Here is a 14,339-nt window from a genome sequence, read left to right on the forward strand (position 1 = left end):
CTCGTCTGGGACAGCAGGACCACCACCTGCACAGGAATCGCAGCAACCATTGCAAACCTGCGCTCCTGACCGGCCTTAACGCAAACCAACTCCTGTTTTTAACATCAGTAATCTATATGCCAGGTTGTCAGCTCTAGAAACCAAGCTCGGGATGTATTTCAGATCAAAAAAAAAAAAAGAGTAACATCTATGTGCTGGTGTTAAGAAAAAGGAAACACCTATTTCCTTTAATTTCAGTTCCTGGAAGATTTGCAACAGAATTTCCAAAGGAAACCAATACTTCCTTTCCATTAAACAGGGAGAAAAAACACACAAACATCTCTTGCCCCCCAAACAAGCTAACCAATACACATTTTCACATGCGTATTCTACTTTAGCAGCCCATTCTTTCCCTTCCCCTGCCTCCACTCCTCCCAGTTTGTAGTCCATTTAACTTTTTTCATTGATCAGTCTTAATTCGCCTCACTGGGAAATTGGCAGGTAACTGAGAATCAGAATGTGCTGCCGGGGGACCGTAACCAGCATTTACCCAGCTAACAGCTTCTCTTAGGATCAAAGCGTAAACTACAAAGGGTTATGGTCACAAAGCGCTAACGTGTATCTCCCAGCTTTCTATTCTGCATCTGAGGAGAGCATACGCATAACCATTGCCAAGAAAAAATAATCCTCTCCTCCCTGCCCTATTTCCTCCATGGCCCTGTAGGACTTTTCTCCCTCTGGGAATTAATATTCCCAGATCTTATTCCAAAGTTTTCCATCACTGGCTGATACCTTTGTTTTAGGCTATGTTCGGTTTTCCTATCCTTGTTAAGTTTAGATATTTTTCAGCACTTAAGGTTACTGTGGCTGAGACTCAGTGGGATAATTCTATTATGAAAGTAGCCAGGGAAGAAAGATGGCAACGCTTTTATTACACAGCCCAGAACATTTTTCATTCTTGCACCAAAGGAGAGAAAAGGTGGTGCTTGACACAAGACAACAGTAGCTCCTACCATCATTACTTAAGGATGAGGGAACATTCAGCAAACTAGGAAGCTGGTTAAACATCCCGTAAGTGGTTAAACATCTCATAAGTCAAAGTCTTCTCGGAGATCTTTCCATGTGGATTTAAAGCAGCGTACCAGCGTCAGCCATCCTCGCACAGTGAGGAGACTTTATGGTTATGACAACAGTCCTGGAAGAGCTGTAAAACAGCAGCTTTTCAACAATTCAAGCATTGCTGGAGCTTTTTCAACAATTCTTCGTAAGAGAAGAATGTTTTTTACATAGGGAAAAAGATGGCACACACTGCTAGCTTCAGACTGCTCTGGAAATGACGTAGCTTAGTCAATGCTGAAGGGTTAAGCTGCATCGGATTTTCACAATATGTATTCCATACACGTCCTCATCACTTCCAGTAGCCAAGTGCCTTCTGAAAGTGACACAAGACACTGCCAACTACTGTCTGGCTCCAAGAACAAAGCACGCATACTTTAAACAAAAAGCTGCTGTGCTCTTTTTTTTCCTAAAAAAAAAAGGCAGGATCAGAGCAGGACTTTCACATGGGAAGCAAGCGATGAGCTTTGCTGAGGAAGTTCATCCTAACATGCCGGCCCTAATCCAGGAAAGCTCTTTACCTTCTTTACCAATTTCCATGCTCTGCTAACAAGCATCTGGAAGTTTGCTGGGCCCCAGCAGCTTCTCCTGGAGCGTTACGCACTCAGATCACTGGTCACGTTAAATATCAAAGCACCAAGACTACACTCTCCACATAGCAGGCAACAGCTTTGATGCAGTTTTTGTGAGTGGTGTGCCAGGTACAAAGCAGTATTCTACTAGCTGGATCTTCTTAAGAGCAGTGCCTTTAGGATAAAAAAATACTTTATTTCTGTAGCTCACAAACGAGGCGGTGAAGGCCTGTGACCCTAAGCAGGTCAGTAGTACTGGAAAGCACAGTTTAGTCAAAAGAGATGGTGTTAAGCACAAAGTTAGCACTGGCATAAGAGGAAAAGGAGGAATTGCCTCAGGAGGATGCGAAGGACATCTTAAGCCAAACTAGCTCTGAAGTAACAGCAGATTCATTAAAACTGTTCCTTACACGCACCCAAGTAATCCATTTTGGTATGATTGGATTTCCAGTACCTGTTTTCACTTAAGAGCTAACCATAGCACGCTTTTAACATACGAAAAGCAGCCTTACAGCTCCTGTTCATGAATCCCACAGAAGGGCGAGGTTTTTCCCAGGGCCCCCTGCCCTGCTTCTTTACAACTCCAGTGCTTCTCGGCACCGCAGGGCCTCCAGAAAGAGCCCAGGATCTTGCCCTAATTTTGAAAACACTCTCCAGAGATGAGAAGTAGTTCAGTCTGCCTTCTTCAAACATATCTTTAGAAGCGAAAGCATGTAATTGGCCATTTCATCCAAAAACAGCATCTGCCCCGTGAAAGGTTACTTACATAACTCAGCCAGGGGGTAAGCTAGAGCCATGCTGTTGCCAGTGATGGCAGCTCAGGCAAAGTATTTCCTTCAACTGCCAACAACTTCTCAACACATCCACAAAGTTTGTAAAGCTCTGTTTTGCAGAGACAATTTTTTTTTTGGACTTTGAATAAGTAGCAAAGCCTGTATCGCTTTGAAGTGCCTAAATTCTGTCCTGCACAGACTGGGACCAGGTATATTTACTAGAGGAGGACATGATATGCAAACGCACCATGTCATCCCAGTCTTATTATTCTACAAGTGGCTCTGCACTTTAAGCAACAGTCATCCAGGAACTTGGTTCTTCAATTAAAATGAATCACCTGAGGACTGGATTAGGGTTTTTGTTTGGTTCCAATGGGAAGCTAATAATTTGTGTTTTACCTTTTAGTTTTTTAAAATGCAAAATAATATTTTCTTTCTAAGCTTAGATTTACTTTGCTGCCCAAAGACTGACAAATACCTATAAGAATGTAATGCATGCCATATAACTGTAATAGGTAACAAAAGATTATGACCATAATACCTGACATTTCATAGCCTTTCAGTTGATGGGAACAGCAAGCACCTTATTTCCTTCTAACCGAGCCACTCAATTTACAACAAAAGAGTCAGTGAATTAAGAGACCACCACGCAATGCTTATTGAATAATTAAAAAAAGGATTGGAAATTGGAAAAAAATACGGATTCTTAACAAACGTGCATTGTTAGTGTCTCAACTTTTCCCATTGGTGTAGAAGCATCTTGGAATTAAAATGTGGTACTGAAATGAACTCAAATCTGTTTTAGACAACCTGATTTGTGTTTTGTTAACTTGTGCAAATTAAAACAAGTTTTTTAAAAACAATGTTCTCTGTATAAATTTCTCCTTAAACCATACCTTAAAAGCAAGTTCTCTAGAACACTGTAATTTCATAACTGTGATTCATAATTAACACATTACTGATATCTTGTTACACAAGTGTTTATTTAACAAATTAGTCATAATGCTCAAAAGAAAGATCTGGTGGAAGATAAACGCAGAACTTTTACACCACCATTAAGAAAGTATCGATTCTGAGCATTCAGATGGAAAAAAGTATAAAAAAATAGAGCTGTCTGACCAACAAAAGCTTGAATTGTCACCAAGCACTATATATATATATATATATTAGTACTTTCCCAACAGTGGATTTTTGTTAGTTAAAGGTTGTGTTATTCTTTGGCAAAAGAGAGCAAGACCTGTAAACTACGTCCAGTTAGAATGAAAGCACAAAGACAGAATTTCATATATCTGTATCTTTGCTGAAGTGAAAGCGAAATTTTTCTGAGGTTCCTCAACAAGAGAAGAATCAATAACATGAAATTTAACTATAGAATGTGTTATTATCCAAAATGAATAAAATACTACTTAGAATGCAATTCAAATATTCTCTTGTCAGTGTTTTTCACTTCCAGACTTTGTTGTGAAATTAAAAGATCTGTATATTACCCCAACCTCAAGAACCTGACATTTTTACTGATCCTTACATTCAGAGGGCAGGCCTGCCAACCAACTGCTACAGCAGAGATCAGACCACAAAGCATCTGCTTCTCCTACAAGTGTCAAAAAAAAAAAACAATATGCCACAGAACTCATCTGCTTCTTCGCAAAGGATCTTTTCCCTTCTTATTTAAGTATAAAAGGGTTGCAAGTCGGTTGTTCTAAAACTGACAGTATTTCTAGAAAAACTCAGCCTCCTCTTACTGGACCTGAAGCAAAACTGATGATAACATTCTCAGCAGAATAGTCAGAACAAACCATGTAGCAATCTCATTTAATGCAGAATGTGTTTCAGGATGATTTGATCTTTGAAGGACAGTCTAGTATTTTTTCCAAGAGATCAGATGTTTATAAAGGAAAAAAAAACCTTCTTCTAGAAAGCATTACTGAATAAGTTTATTTGCTTTACTGAAAGACAGAAATCAAAACATTTCACTTGCAGTAAACAGTCCTGACCAGCAGAAAAACTCAATTTTCCAGAGTTCACATGAAATGCAATAAAATCAACACACATTTAAAAAGGTAGAAATCTATTACAGACAATAGTTACTCATAATAATATGTGCAATCTCATGAAATAGATACACTTCCCATTACGCAGTCAATTTGTTCATATTACTTTATTTCTCATACCATACTCAGACAAGAAATATTTTACATTTCCTACAAAGACAGCAAGAAAAAAAAATCTCTGGACAACACTGCTTGGCAGTTTGCCACTGCCATCACCGAATCATCAGGGAAGACAGAAAGCTGCACCAAAAATAACATTGTCCAGCCTGGTCCACTGGCCATATGTTACTTGGAAAAAAAGAGAAAAAAAGAACATCTGTTTTTCCAACAACCATAAACCAAGAAAAACAAAAACTATTCAGCCTTCCTCTAACAGCAGGATTTGTTTCTCCTCATTTATTTTTTTTTTATATAAAAGTCAGGATCCCTCCAAGTTGATTTTCCTGAATCTACTAGCAGGTGTTAATCCCTCACCAAGGCAATACCTTCTGGAGCAGAGCTAGTCAACAAGCCGTTTACACATTGCTAACATAGAGCAGCAAAGCACACGCTTGTACTATTCATTCCTCAGCCATAAAGCCACGTAGAGGTCAATTTGTTTTCGGAGCCCTTTACTTACCTTTCCCATTTTGCCATGCAGTATACCAGGACAAACTGAGGAAAGTAGTGATGAAAACTAACACGGTGGCCACAGTTCCATTTCGGAGCCTCATCTCATTTCACCATCACACTTGTTTATGTTCTGCTAGCGATCAGGGCCTATCTGTTGGGCTCGCTGCAACAAAGTCAGCTGAAGTCCAGCAGCAGCAGCACAAAACGTAGCTCACATATCAAAGGAATCACGAATCAATCCATCCTGAACTGCTGTAAGCTTTCTTGTAGTTCTCATAAGTTTTCTTTTTTTTCTTCTATCCCTGTTTAAAGAAAACAAAGTTTTAATAATTAGACCAAAAATATTTACAAGTGTCCCCCATGTACCAAAATACAGTAAAGAAACACTTCCGTGTGCCCATTACTGTGGCTTACATGCACCCCTCTTGCACTGCTCCGGTCTCGGCTCAGGGAACAGCACCTGTTACATTAGAACTGCTTGTACCTGGAGGAGCTGCATGTCACCCGAATTTGGTTGTTAAAGGACAAACACACCTATCACCTACACTATGATGTTACCACCAACCCAAGGCGGGATCACACCCCACTCTGGTGGCACAGAAGGGATACAGGAGGCTTTTTGGGAAGCCAGCAGCTCAGAGCCCCGCTGCTAAGCACTCCCCTCAGCAAAGCCTCTCCGAGGTCAGCGAGCAGAGCCCTGATGCAACTGCAGCAGTGGAACCGCCCCCAGTGAACCAAGAGACCAGAGCTTTAAATAGCATTTACAAACCTATATCATTCATCTCTCCCTGCGCAGTGAGAAAGCATCTGATCCATCCACAACCATTTTTTTCCCCTCGCTTAGCTGCGGGGAAAGGACAGACGACGGTCACGCAAGCAGAGACTGTTCAATCTGTAAGAGCTCACAACAACCCCACAAAAACAGCACGATGTGACCGCACCGCTCCTCTCCCCACCGTGCAGGGGCAAGGACAGCAGGCAGAAGTCAGCCACAGCTCAATTTCACCCCAGGTGGAGGTTCCAGACTGTGGGACTAGGAAATCCCCAACTGGCCAAAGCCAGCCAGCATCTAAACATGCTGTCCTAACCAAGCAAGGCAAAGAGAAGATGGAAATAAATTAACTGATGGCCTGCTTTGAAGCTGGGGGGTGGGGATTTGATTTACAGAAAGCTAAAGTATCATTTACAGTAGCTCAAACATTTGATGTTCTTTTAAGAAAGAAAAGAAAGGGAGGCAGTTTTTCCCCATCGCAAGCTACATCTGATACAAGCATGCTATCCAGCAGTAAATAAAGACTGACTTTGGACTTTCCTTACAAGCAATCTCTGCCACTCTCTTGCCTGGGTACATTTAGAACAGGGGAAAGTACTTCTCATCATGCTTGTACTGGAGATTCCAGTCAAGTCTGAACTGCTCTCACCAGGCTTGTACCACAGCACACGCTACTTTCACCCAAGAGCTTGTAAAACAAGATACAACAAAAGGGCCTGGTCAACAAATGAAAGGAAGAGAACCACACAGTTACGGAACTACACACTCTCGCATTCGAGCCTTGGTCACAAGATGCAGGTTGCACAAAGTGTTTACCTTCTGACTACGATTACCTCATATACAATGCCAGTAGCACGCTTTGTTTCGAGGAAATTTATGCACAGATAGGTCGGTGGCTTTAAACTTTCCCTTAGAGGTACTGTGTGATTTCAAAGTTGGAGAACAAATGCAAGCACACAGAAAGAGGACGAAGCAGAGGATAAGATTAGGTAAGAAACCAAGTAATGAGAAGGAATAGAAACTGTGAAAGGCTTTACGGTATGAGAAACCTGAATTTAACACAATAAAAGATAAAAGACAGTTGAGAGAGCTAAAGAAAGCTAAGGTGGAGAGCACGGCATGCCAGGAAGCATCATTATCACCAGTACTTTGAGCAGGAGATGGACATAATAAACACCAGAGGGGTATGCAAGAATAATTAGGTCAAAGATAAAAGCCTGTATGAACTTTCATAGCAAGGGCAGAAAAAGATGTCAAAACCCCCAAGTTTCACAAGGCCTGTCTGCAGGGCAGGAAGTGCAAAGAGTTCAGGTGATTCCCAAACTACCAGAATAAGCAACTGGGCTTCTGACAGCAACACTGACAGCCCATGCTGCTGAAGTAGCTCTGAAGTAAGGATGCCTAAACTGTAATCTACCTTCACCACGACTCTAGCAGCAGCCAGATCGCTCCGAAGCAACTCAGGTGTGCACAAAGGACCAGGCTGCAAGCTAGGCTGGATTATCCCAGAGGGGGCAAGAGACAGCTGGTCCAATGTGCACACAGAGAGGACAGCCAGGAACATAAAAATACCAACTGATAATGGTAAGAAAGAGAACTGCCTGCCTTGCCGGAAAACCCGGGCATCACTCGTACATTTGCAGCAATAAAAACCAAGAGGCTGTGATCGGGGCTCCTCACTGTGCTCAGGAAAACGCAGCCTAAAACAATTTAGAAAAAATAATTACTGAGCTGTAACGTAACTCGGTTAGCTATGAGTTTGCCCAACACTGTGCCGACTCGCTAACTGCCATCGTCTTGTTAGCTGGTTCTGAGGGTTTTTTCCCATGTCTCTACCAGCGCTGTGCCCCTTCTCCCTCCCCTGCCAGCGCCGCAGCTCGGCGGCACTCGGGCGGCCGCCCGAGCCTTTCGCGACCCAAACCGCCGCACACAGCCAGGCCGTGCACGCACCACAAGCGCCCCAGCTTTTAAAAACCGGAGCCAGTTAAGGCAGCAAAAGCCCACGCGGACGTACGTTACCTAACCCCCGGGTGGGCACTTCGGGTGCGCTCGGTAATTCCCAGCCGAGCTGAGGGGCGGTCCGGCTGGAGGACACACGACCCCGAGAGGCTGCAACTCGCCCCGTGAGGAGGACGCGGAGGGGTGTCACGGGCACCGGCTCCGCAGGTGAGCGGCGGGGACCGCCCCGGCCGCCAGCCGTTAACCGGCGGCCGTTAAGAGACCGTTAGAGACCGTTAACCCCGTTCCCCCTGCAGCAGCAGCCCTCGAAGGGTCTGGGCAGGGCGATATCTGCTCAGCTACCGGCTCCGCACTCATTATAAAGCCAGGAAAGGAAGGAAAAAAAAAAAAAAAAAAAAAAAGCCGCGGAAGGGGGCAGTGGTGCCCGGCACTCACTCACCTGCGCACAGCGATCCGGCACCGTCGGGCGGCAGCCCCCAAATGAGCCCAACGCGCCCGGCGCCCGCCTCTCGCCAGCGACGCACCGCCCCCTCCTGCGCGTAAGCCCCGCCCCCGGTCGCCAATGGGCTGTGGAGGCCGAGGGCGCCGCCCATTGGTCGAGCTGCCTGTCGCTCCGCTGGGGTGCGGGTATAAATAGGCGGTCTCGCGAGGCCTTTCTCAGTTGCGGTGGGGGTCGGAGCTGCGCGGAGGAAGTGTGGGGTTGTGCTCTGAGGTGAGCTCTCCTCTGAGGTGTGGGGCGCTGTGGTGGAGGAGGGCTTAGCAGCCACAGCACTTCGTTGTTTACTGCGCTGGAGGATGTTCAGCCCCAAACTTGTAAACACACACCATGTCCTTCCAGGGTGAAGTTCTTGCCAAAGGGTGTGTTTATGGTCCTGCTGCCTCACGTGTTTTTGGGTCTGCAGGGTCTCCTTAAGACCAGTGCCCTCAGACTACAGTAGGGTGCTGCATACCTAGCAAGGACTGTGCTGTACACTGCTAACTGCATAAGTGTCCAGCCCTTTTCTGCCTATCCCCTTTTTTTTGTTTGTTTGTTTTCCACCTAATTTAGGTGAAGCCCTTGCTTTCAGTTAAAGCTACTTCTGTGGGTGTTGTGGGATAGTTCTCTACCAGAACTTTATCACAGAATCATCTAGGTTGGAAGTGACCTTCAAGATCAATGAGTCCAACCTCTGACCTAACACTAACAAGTCTTCCACTAAACCATATCACTAAGCTCTAAATCTAAACATCTTTTAAAGATCTCCAGGGGTGGTGACTGACCTACTTCCCTGGGCAGCCTATTCCAATGCCTAACAAGGCATAAATAAACCTTGTGTTATAAACCACACAAAAATCTTTCTAGTTATTCTGTCCTAAGAGTGACTTTTAACAAGTCTCCATGGATTTTTTTTAACCAAAGTTTAAACATATTACAGTATTCTTGTCCATCCACTCACCTGCACAGTGGCTCTCAGTGTTTTTGTTTTCTTAACTCTTGCAAAAAGAGGGGCTTGTAGCAGCTAAGGGGAGGGCAAAAAGCACAGGAGAAGTTTGCAATGTCTTTACACCTGGGCTGTTCTGTGAGGTTATTCACTGCGTGGTGAGCATTTATTGTGCAGTTATGTGCTTCAGTCCTCCTCCTTATAATCAAGTGATATTTTCATATAAAAATAAAAATCAGTACAATACCTTTCAAACAAAGACTGGTATGTGCATGTACACAAGCACACACACATCTACTGCAGCATTTTCAGTGGAGATCCCAGCAAGCCAAAAACATCAGAGCCACCATTGTTTGGCTTTAATAGATTAGTGTTGCTTAGGGATATGAATTTTTGCATTTCTGTGCCAGAAAAAAAAAAACAAACTGGTGGAGATATTTTCACATGAAAGTCCTTTTGTCAGGAGAGATCAGTCTGCTGAAGAAAATAATGTGTTACAAGGTGAGTTTGATGACATTTATTTGAGTAGGACTATCTCATACTTTCTACTTTTTGTTCTTTTGCTGATTGAACGTTTGCATTAGAAAGGTTTACCAACTAGACCTTGACAGGATCCAATTAACTATTAACTTCCACGAACAATAGCGTAAGTGATAATGTGCTTGTTTTTCAGTTCATCTGACATCTGCCCCTGGAGTTAGTTTCATGAGAAGGAAGGCAAAGTGCAGGAGAAAAAAAAATTAATTCAACATTGCCCTCATCTGACCTGCTACAGCAATAAACAAATGCCTCCTGGCATGTTCCATGGCTTGATGCATAGAAAAACTACGTGGTGAAAGAGAATACTGCAGCTGCCAGGGAAAAGGATTTGGGGCTGTTTGGCTGACACACTTAAATGCTGCTAGGTTCAGGTTCACTTTTTGGCCTGAACATTTTTTAATGCCTGCAGATCTCCAAATTTGGTCTTCTTGTCTAGTTGTTCTTTCACCCTGCACTGTTAAACTGGAGAATCAGTTTGAATCCGGAGCAGATGAAGCGCTTCCAAACACTTTGTGTTGACATGCAAGTGTTAAGGGTGCAAATGCTAGAGCAGCCGTGGTGGGGCAGAAATTGTTTCCTAAAATATAGGAAGTGTAAATCTTTAGCGGGACACTAAGCACTGGGACAGGCTTCCTACAGAGGTGGTTGATGCCCCATGCCCATCAGTGTTCAAAAGGCATTTGGGACAATGCTCTCAATAAAATAATTTAACTTTTGGCTAGCCTTGAAGAGCTCAGGCAGTTGGGATTCAGTGGTCTTTGAAGGTCCCTTCCAGCTAAAGTGTTCTCTTCTACATTTCGTCACTGGAAAGATTTCATGCTGTGATATTTTTGCTAAGGTATTACCTAAGTGTCAGAGTAAAGACAAAACAGTGGCAGATGCTCTAGGCCTGCCATAATTTCATGTATACTGCAATAACTGTGGCACACCTCGTCAGTCTGCTTTTGTAGGGCTGCACAATTGTTGGCATTCATAAAATCGGAGCTCTTTTTATCCAGGCATGTTTCCGGACTCATTCAGAAGCATGAAGGCATTGTTGTTCCTGCATTTCACACCACTGGTGCTCTGGCTTTCCTGGGCATGAGGAAAGATGCAAAAAAGGCAAAGGTATTTGACAGTGGGCAGCAGAAGTCTTAACAGCGGCTGGGCTGAGAAATGGCAGCCCAAAAATTGTCTGTGTCTGCCACCTGGTAATTGAATCCTGTCTCAGAGACAGGATTTATTCCCCGTTTGGCATTAACCTTGTTTAACAGAGCAAACACCTTGTGACTCTCGGTGCTTCTCCCTCCGTCTCACCCCGGTTTTCCCTTTTTCACCTGTAAGCCTTTCACAACCAAATCTTTTTTGCTATCTGCCAGAGGAGCACCTACCCCGATGAACCTGTATTTCTGCTGGGCCTTTCCTGCACTCCCATACCAACAATAAAAATGAAGAGGGGCACAGATGCACCCGGTGTGTACTGGGGAAGGATTGGCAATGATTGCCCATGAGCTGCTCCTCTGTATGACCAGGTAACAGCGCGTATGTGACAATACAGAAGGTTTCCCCATCTCGCAGGCAGTTTTGATGCTCATAGAAATTCAGATCTCATTACATTTTTATAGACATAAGCCAAAACAAATGAATGCTTCAGTGGCTGAGCTAGTTTGCAAAAAGAAAAAAACATTTTTTGTTTTGTGATGTTGTAAACTTGTTTTGTACACAAAGCTGCTAGATGTACAGTTCATGTATTAATGTGTGGCTTGTGCAGCATCTATTGAAGTGTTGATGCTCAATAAATAAAGGGATGTAGAAAAATACATTAAAATATGATTGCAGATGCAAATGCTCAGTTACCAAAAAAAAAAAAGAGCCCCATTTAGAACATCTATTCTGCGTTTTCTATGACTGCCTTCTGAAATCTCTTACATGTTGTGATGCTGCTTCTCAGCACAGACCTGTGCCTCACCCAGAAGTCAGGCGTGACAGTACCCTGTGGAAACCTCAGGACTCCTTTTCTGTAGGTAAATTATCAATTCACTTTCACAACAAAATAGCTGAGGTGGGGGAGAGCAAATAATTTGTCCAAGTCTCTGGGGGATGTAGGAACAGGGCTGAATCTCCAAACTCATTTTTCTGTTCCCTCGCACCCATCAGCATTTCGCTCATTGAAGTGGTAACATTCTTTGAGCCAGAAAAGCCTCTGCCATACCACAGACTCACAGAATGGCCGAGGTGGGAAGGGACCTCTGGAGATCACCTAGTCCAGCCCCCCTGCCGAGCAGGGTCACCATGAGCACATTGCGCAGGATGGCATCCAGGCAGGGTTTGAATATCTCCAGAGAAGGAGACCCCACAGCCTCTCTGGGCAACCTGTCCCAGTGCTCTGTCACCCTCACCGTAAAGAAGTGCCCCCTCATATTCAGCTGGAACTTCCTGTGCTTCAGTTTGTGCACGTTGCTTCTTGTCCTTTTTCTGTGCACCACTGAAAAGAGTCTGGCCCCATCATCTTGACACCCTCCCTCAAGATATTTAGATACACTGATAGGATCCCCTCTCAGCCTTCTCTTCTCAAGGCTGACCGGTCCCAGCTCTCTTGGTCTTCCCTCATAAGGGAGGTGCTCCAGTCCCCCAGTCACCTTCACAGCCCTCCTCTGGACTCGCTCCAGTAGCTCCATGTGCCTGTTGTACTGGGGAGCCCAGAACCGGACACAGCACTGCAGACATGGCCCATCTCTTTCTGAAGACAGAAGCTTTCAGTTGAGTTCCTGCTATGACATAAACATAAACCTGGAAAGCGTGAAGTTCGTGTTGTGCCCATAGTGCTGACAGTAGCTGAGGCCCAACACATGGGTTAGGAACAGTCAGATACAGTTACTCTTGGGGAGAGTTCAAGTGAGAGGAAATCATGCTAAGAGTTAAGCGTTTTGATTGCCAGCTCATTTCCATGCGCCTGCTTCATGGCATTCTCTACTGGTATTCCATGAGAGTCTTTTAAAAGACAGAAAAGAAACATTTTCTGGATTTTTTTTGAGATCTTTGTGCATTGGACATCATCATAAGCAAAACACACCAAAAAGATGTCTCCTTTCACCTGCTTTGGGGTGACTTGGTGGTTAGTCCACTGTTGGTGAGGAAAATGCAGCTAAAGAGAAGTCTGAATCAGGCCCTCGGTGTGTACAGATTTCTGAAGTTACTCTTTCTTGTGAAGTCTGAGCTAAAATCTGGGAAAAAAAAAAAAAACACAACAAAAACAAACAAACAAAAACCTGACTGCAAGAAGCAAAGGCCAAAGCTATGTACTCCAAGGTGCTGGTGCAGGCTCCCCTGCCAAAGAGTGGGCTGGCTGCACGTTAGTCTTTGCATCATTGTCTTTGACTCATCTCTCCTGTGGTCGGGTCCAACCCAGCTCTTCACCATCAGTCCTCATTCCCATGGGAAGCTGGGGGTCAGCCTCTTCTCACAGGTAACTGGTGATAGGACTAGAGGGAATGAACTCAAGCTGGAAATGAGGAGACGTTTCTTCTCAGAAAGAGCAGTCAGGCACTGGGACGGGTTGCCCAGGGAGGTGTTGGGGTCACCGTCCCTGGGGGTGTTCAAGGAAAGGTTGGACGTGGTGCTTAGGGACATGGTTTAGTGGGTGACATTGGTGGTAGGGGGATGGTTGGGCCAGATGGTCTTGGAGGGCTTTTCCAACCCTAATGGTTCTGTGATTCTGTGCCACTCTCCTTTCTTCCCTGACTGCTTTGCTTCAAAATCCTTTACCAGAAGTGTGAAGAACAACCAGAAAATCTTAAACAAGCTCACACTGGCATGAGGGGAAGAAGAGAGAGATTCATGAGTGCCCTGACAAAGTACTACCCTGCAACTCGCATCCTTTTAATCATGCCCAGCCTTATCGCATCAGACACGGGTAAAAAGCTCAAACTCTAGATGCATCCCTTATCACTGGTAACATTTTTTTTTTTTGGTCTCCTGCCTGTCTAACACAAATTTCCTTGTCAGTATTTCTAAAGCAAAGTCCATAGTGTATTTTGGAGCAGTTTGAAATGCTAGATTTCACTTCAGGGCAACCCCCAGGAGCGTGGAATACTGTTTTTGGAAGCTGCCAAATGGCACAGGCTCACAAGCACCTGCAACAGCCTTGGTTCAAGAGTTGCAGCTGACCCGAGCTGCCCAGCCTCTGCCCACCAGCTCCGCAAAGCCCTGCAGCTCTCCCCATGGCCCTGTCTGCTCTGAACCTTGCCCCGAATACCTTATCCACTGCGTGTCCTCCAGCGCCACAGCAGGGCCACGGACAAGTGGCCATAAATGCTGAGCAGCTGAGACCAGCGCGGGGAGGATGAGAGCTGTCACTTGAACCCAAGGTGCATGCGTGCCAAAGTGATTTTGCCAGCAGTTGATCTGGAGCGGAGGGGAGAGGGAGAAGGAATAAGGGAACGACATCTTTAGACCCCCTCTGCTCAAATTACCTGCAGTAGGTTTCGCTAACCTTAACTTGTATCCCCCCGAGACACAGCAAGCGTCAAGACCATCCCTGTGAGTGTGTGAACTTGGGAGCACTG

The 14,339-nt window shown here is 44.8% G+C and overlaps 1 protein-coding gene and 1 long non-coding RNA gene across 6 annotated transcripts in view; one reads left to right on the top strand and one right to left on the bottom strand.

Annotated features, from left to right (window-relative positions):
• MGAT4A (alpha-1,3-mannosyl-glycoprotein 4-beta-N-acetylglucosaminyltransferase A) overlaps positions 1–8,385 on the bottom strand; it is a 77,522-nt gene extending 69,137 nt beyond the window's left edge. Inside the window, exons 1-3 of one of the 4 annotated variants that reach the window (XM_066983935.1) lie at positions 7,895–8,140; positions 5,873–5,947; positions 5,111–5,405 (exon numbers count right to left, since the gene is read on the bottom strand). In XM_066983935.1, coding sequence (XP_066840036.1) covers positions 5,111–5,204 — 94 coding nt within the window. In that variant the 5' untranslated portion in view covers positions 5,205–5,405; positions 5,873–5,947; positions 7,895–8,140. Of the gene's footprint in view, positions 1–5,110; positions 5,406–5,872; positions 5,948–7,480; positions 7,576–7,894; positions 8,141–8,273 lie in introns of those variants that run through there. The other 3 variants (XM_013180695.3, XM_048048142.2, XM_013180697.3) reach the window with 3 other exon arrangements.
• On the top strand, positions 8,244–11,849 carry LOC136787018 (uncharacterized). Of its 2 annotated transcripts, XR_010826746.1 has the most exons (4): positions 8,244–8,546; positions 10,794–10,902; positions 11,154–11,306; positions 11,726–11,849. It is a non-coding gene; the product is annotated as an uncharacterized lncRNA (long non-coding RNA). The 2 variants fall into 2 exon arrangements; XR_010826745.1 differs by lacking the exon at positions 11,726–11,849 and having other exon boundaries at positions 8,257–8,546; positions 11,154–11,570.
• Positions 11,850–14,339: the final 2,490 nt, after the last annotated feature.

The sequence above is a fragment of the Anser cygnoides genome, chromosome 1 (assembly GCF_040182565.1).
Source record: "Anser cygnoides isolate HZ-2024a breed goose chromosome 1, Taihu_goose_T2T_genome, whole genome shotgun sequence".
NCBI lineage: Eukaryota > Metazoa > Chordata > Aves > Anseriformes > Anatidae > Anser > Anser cygnoides.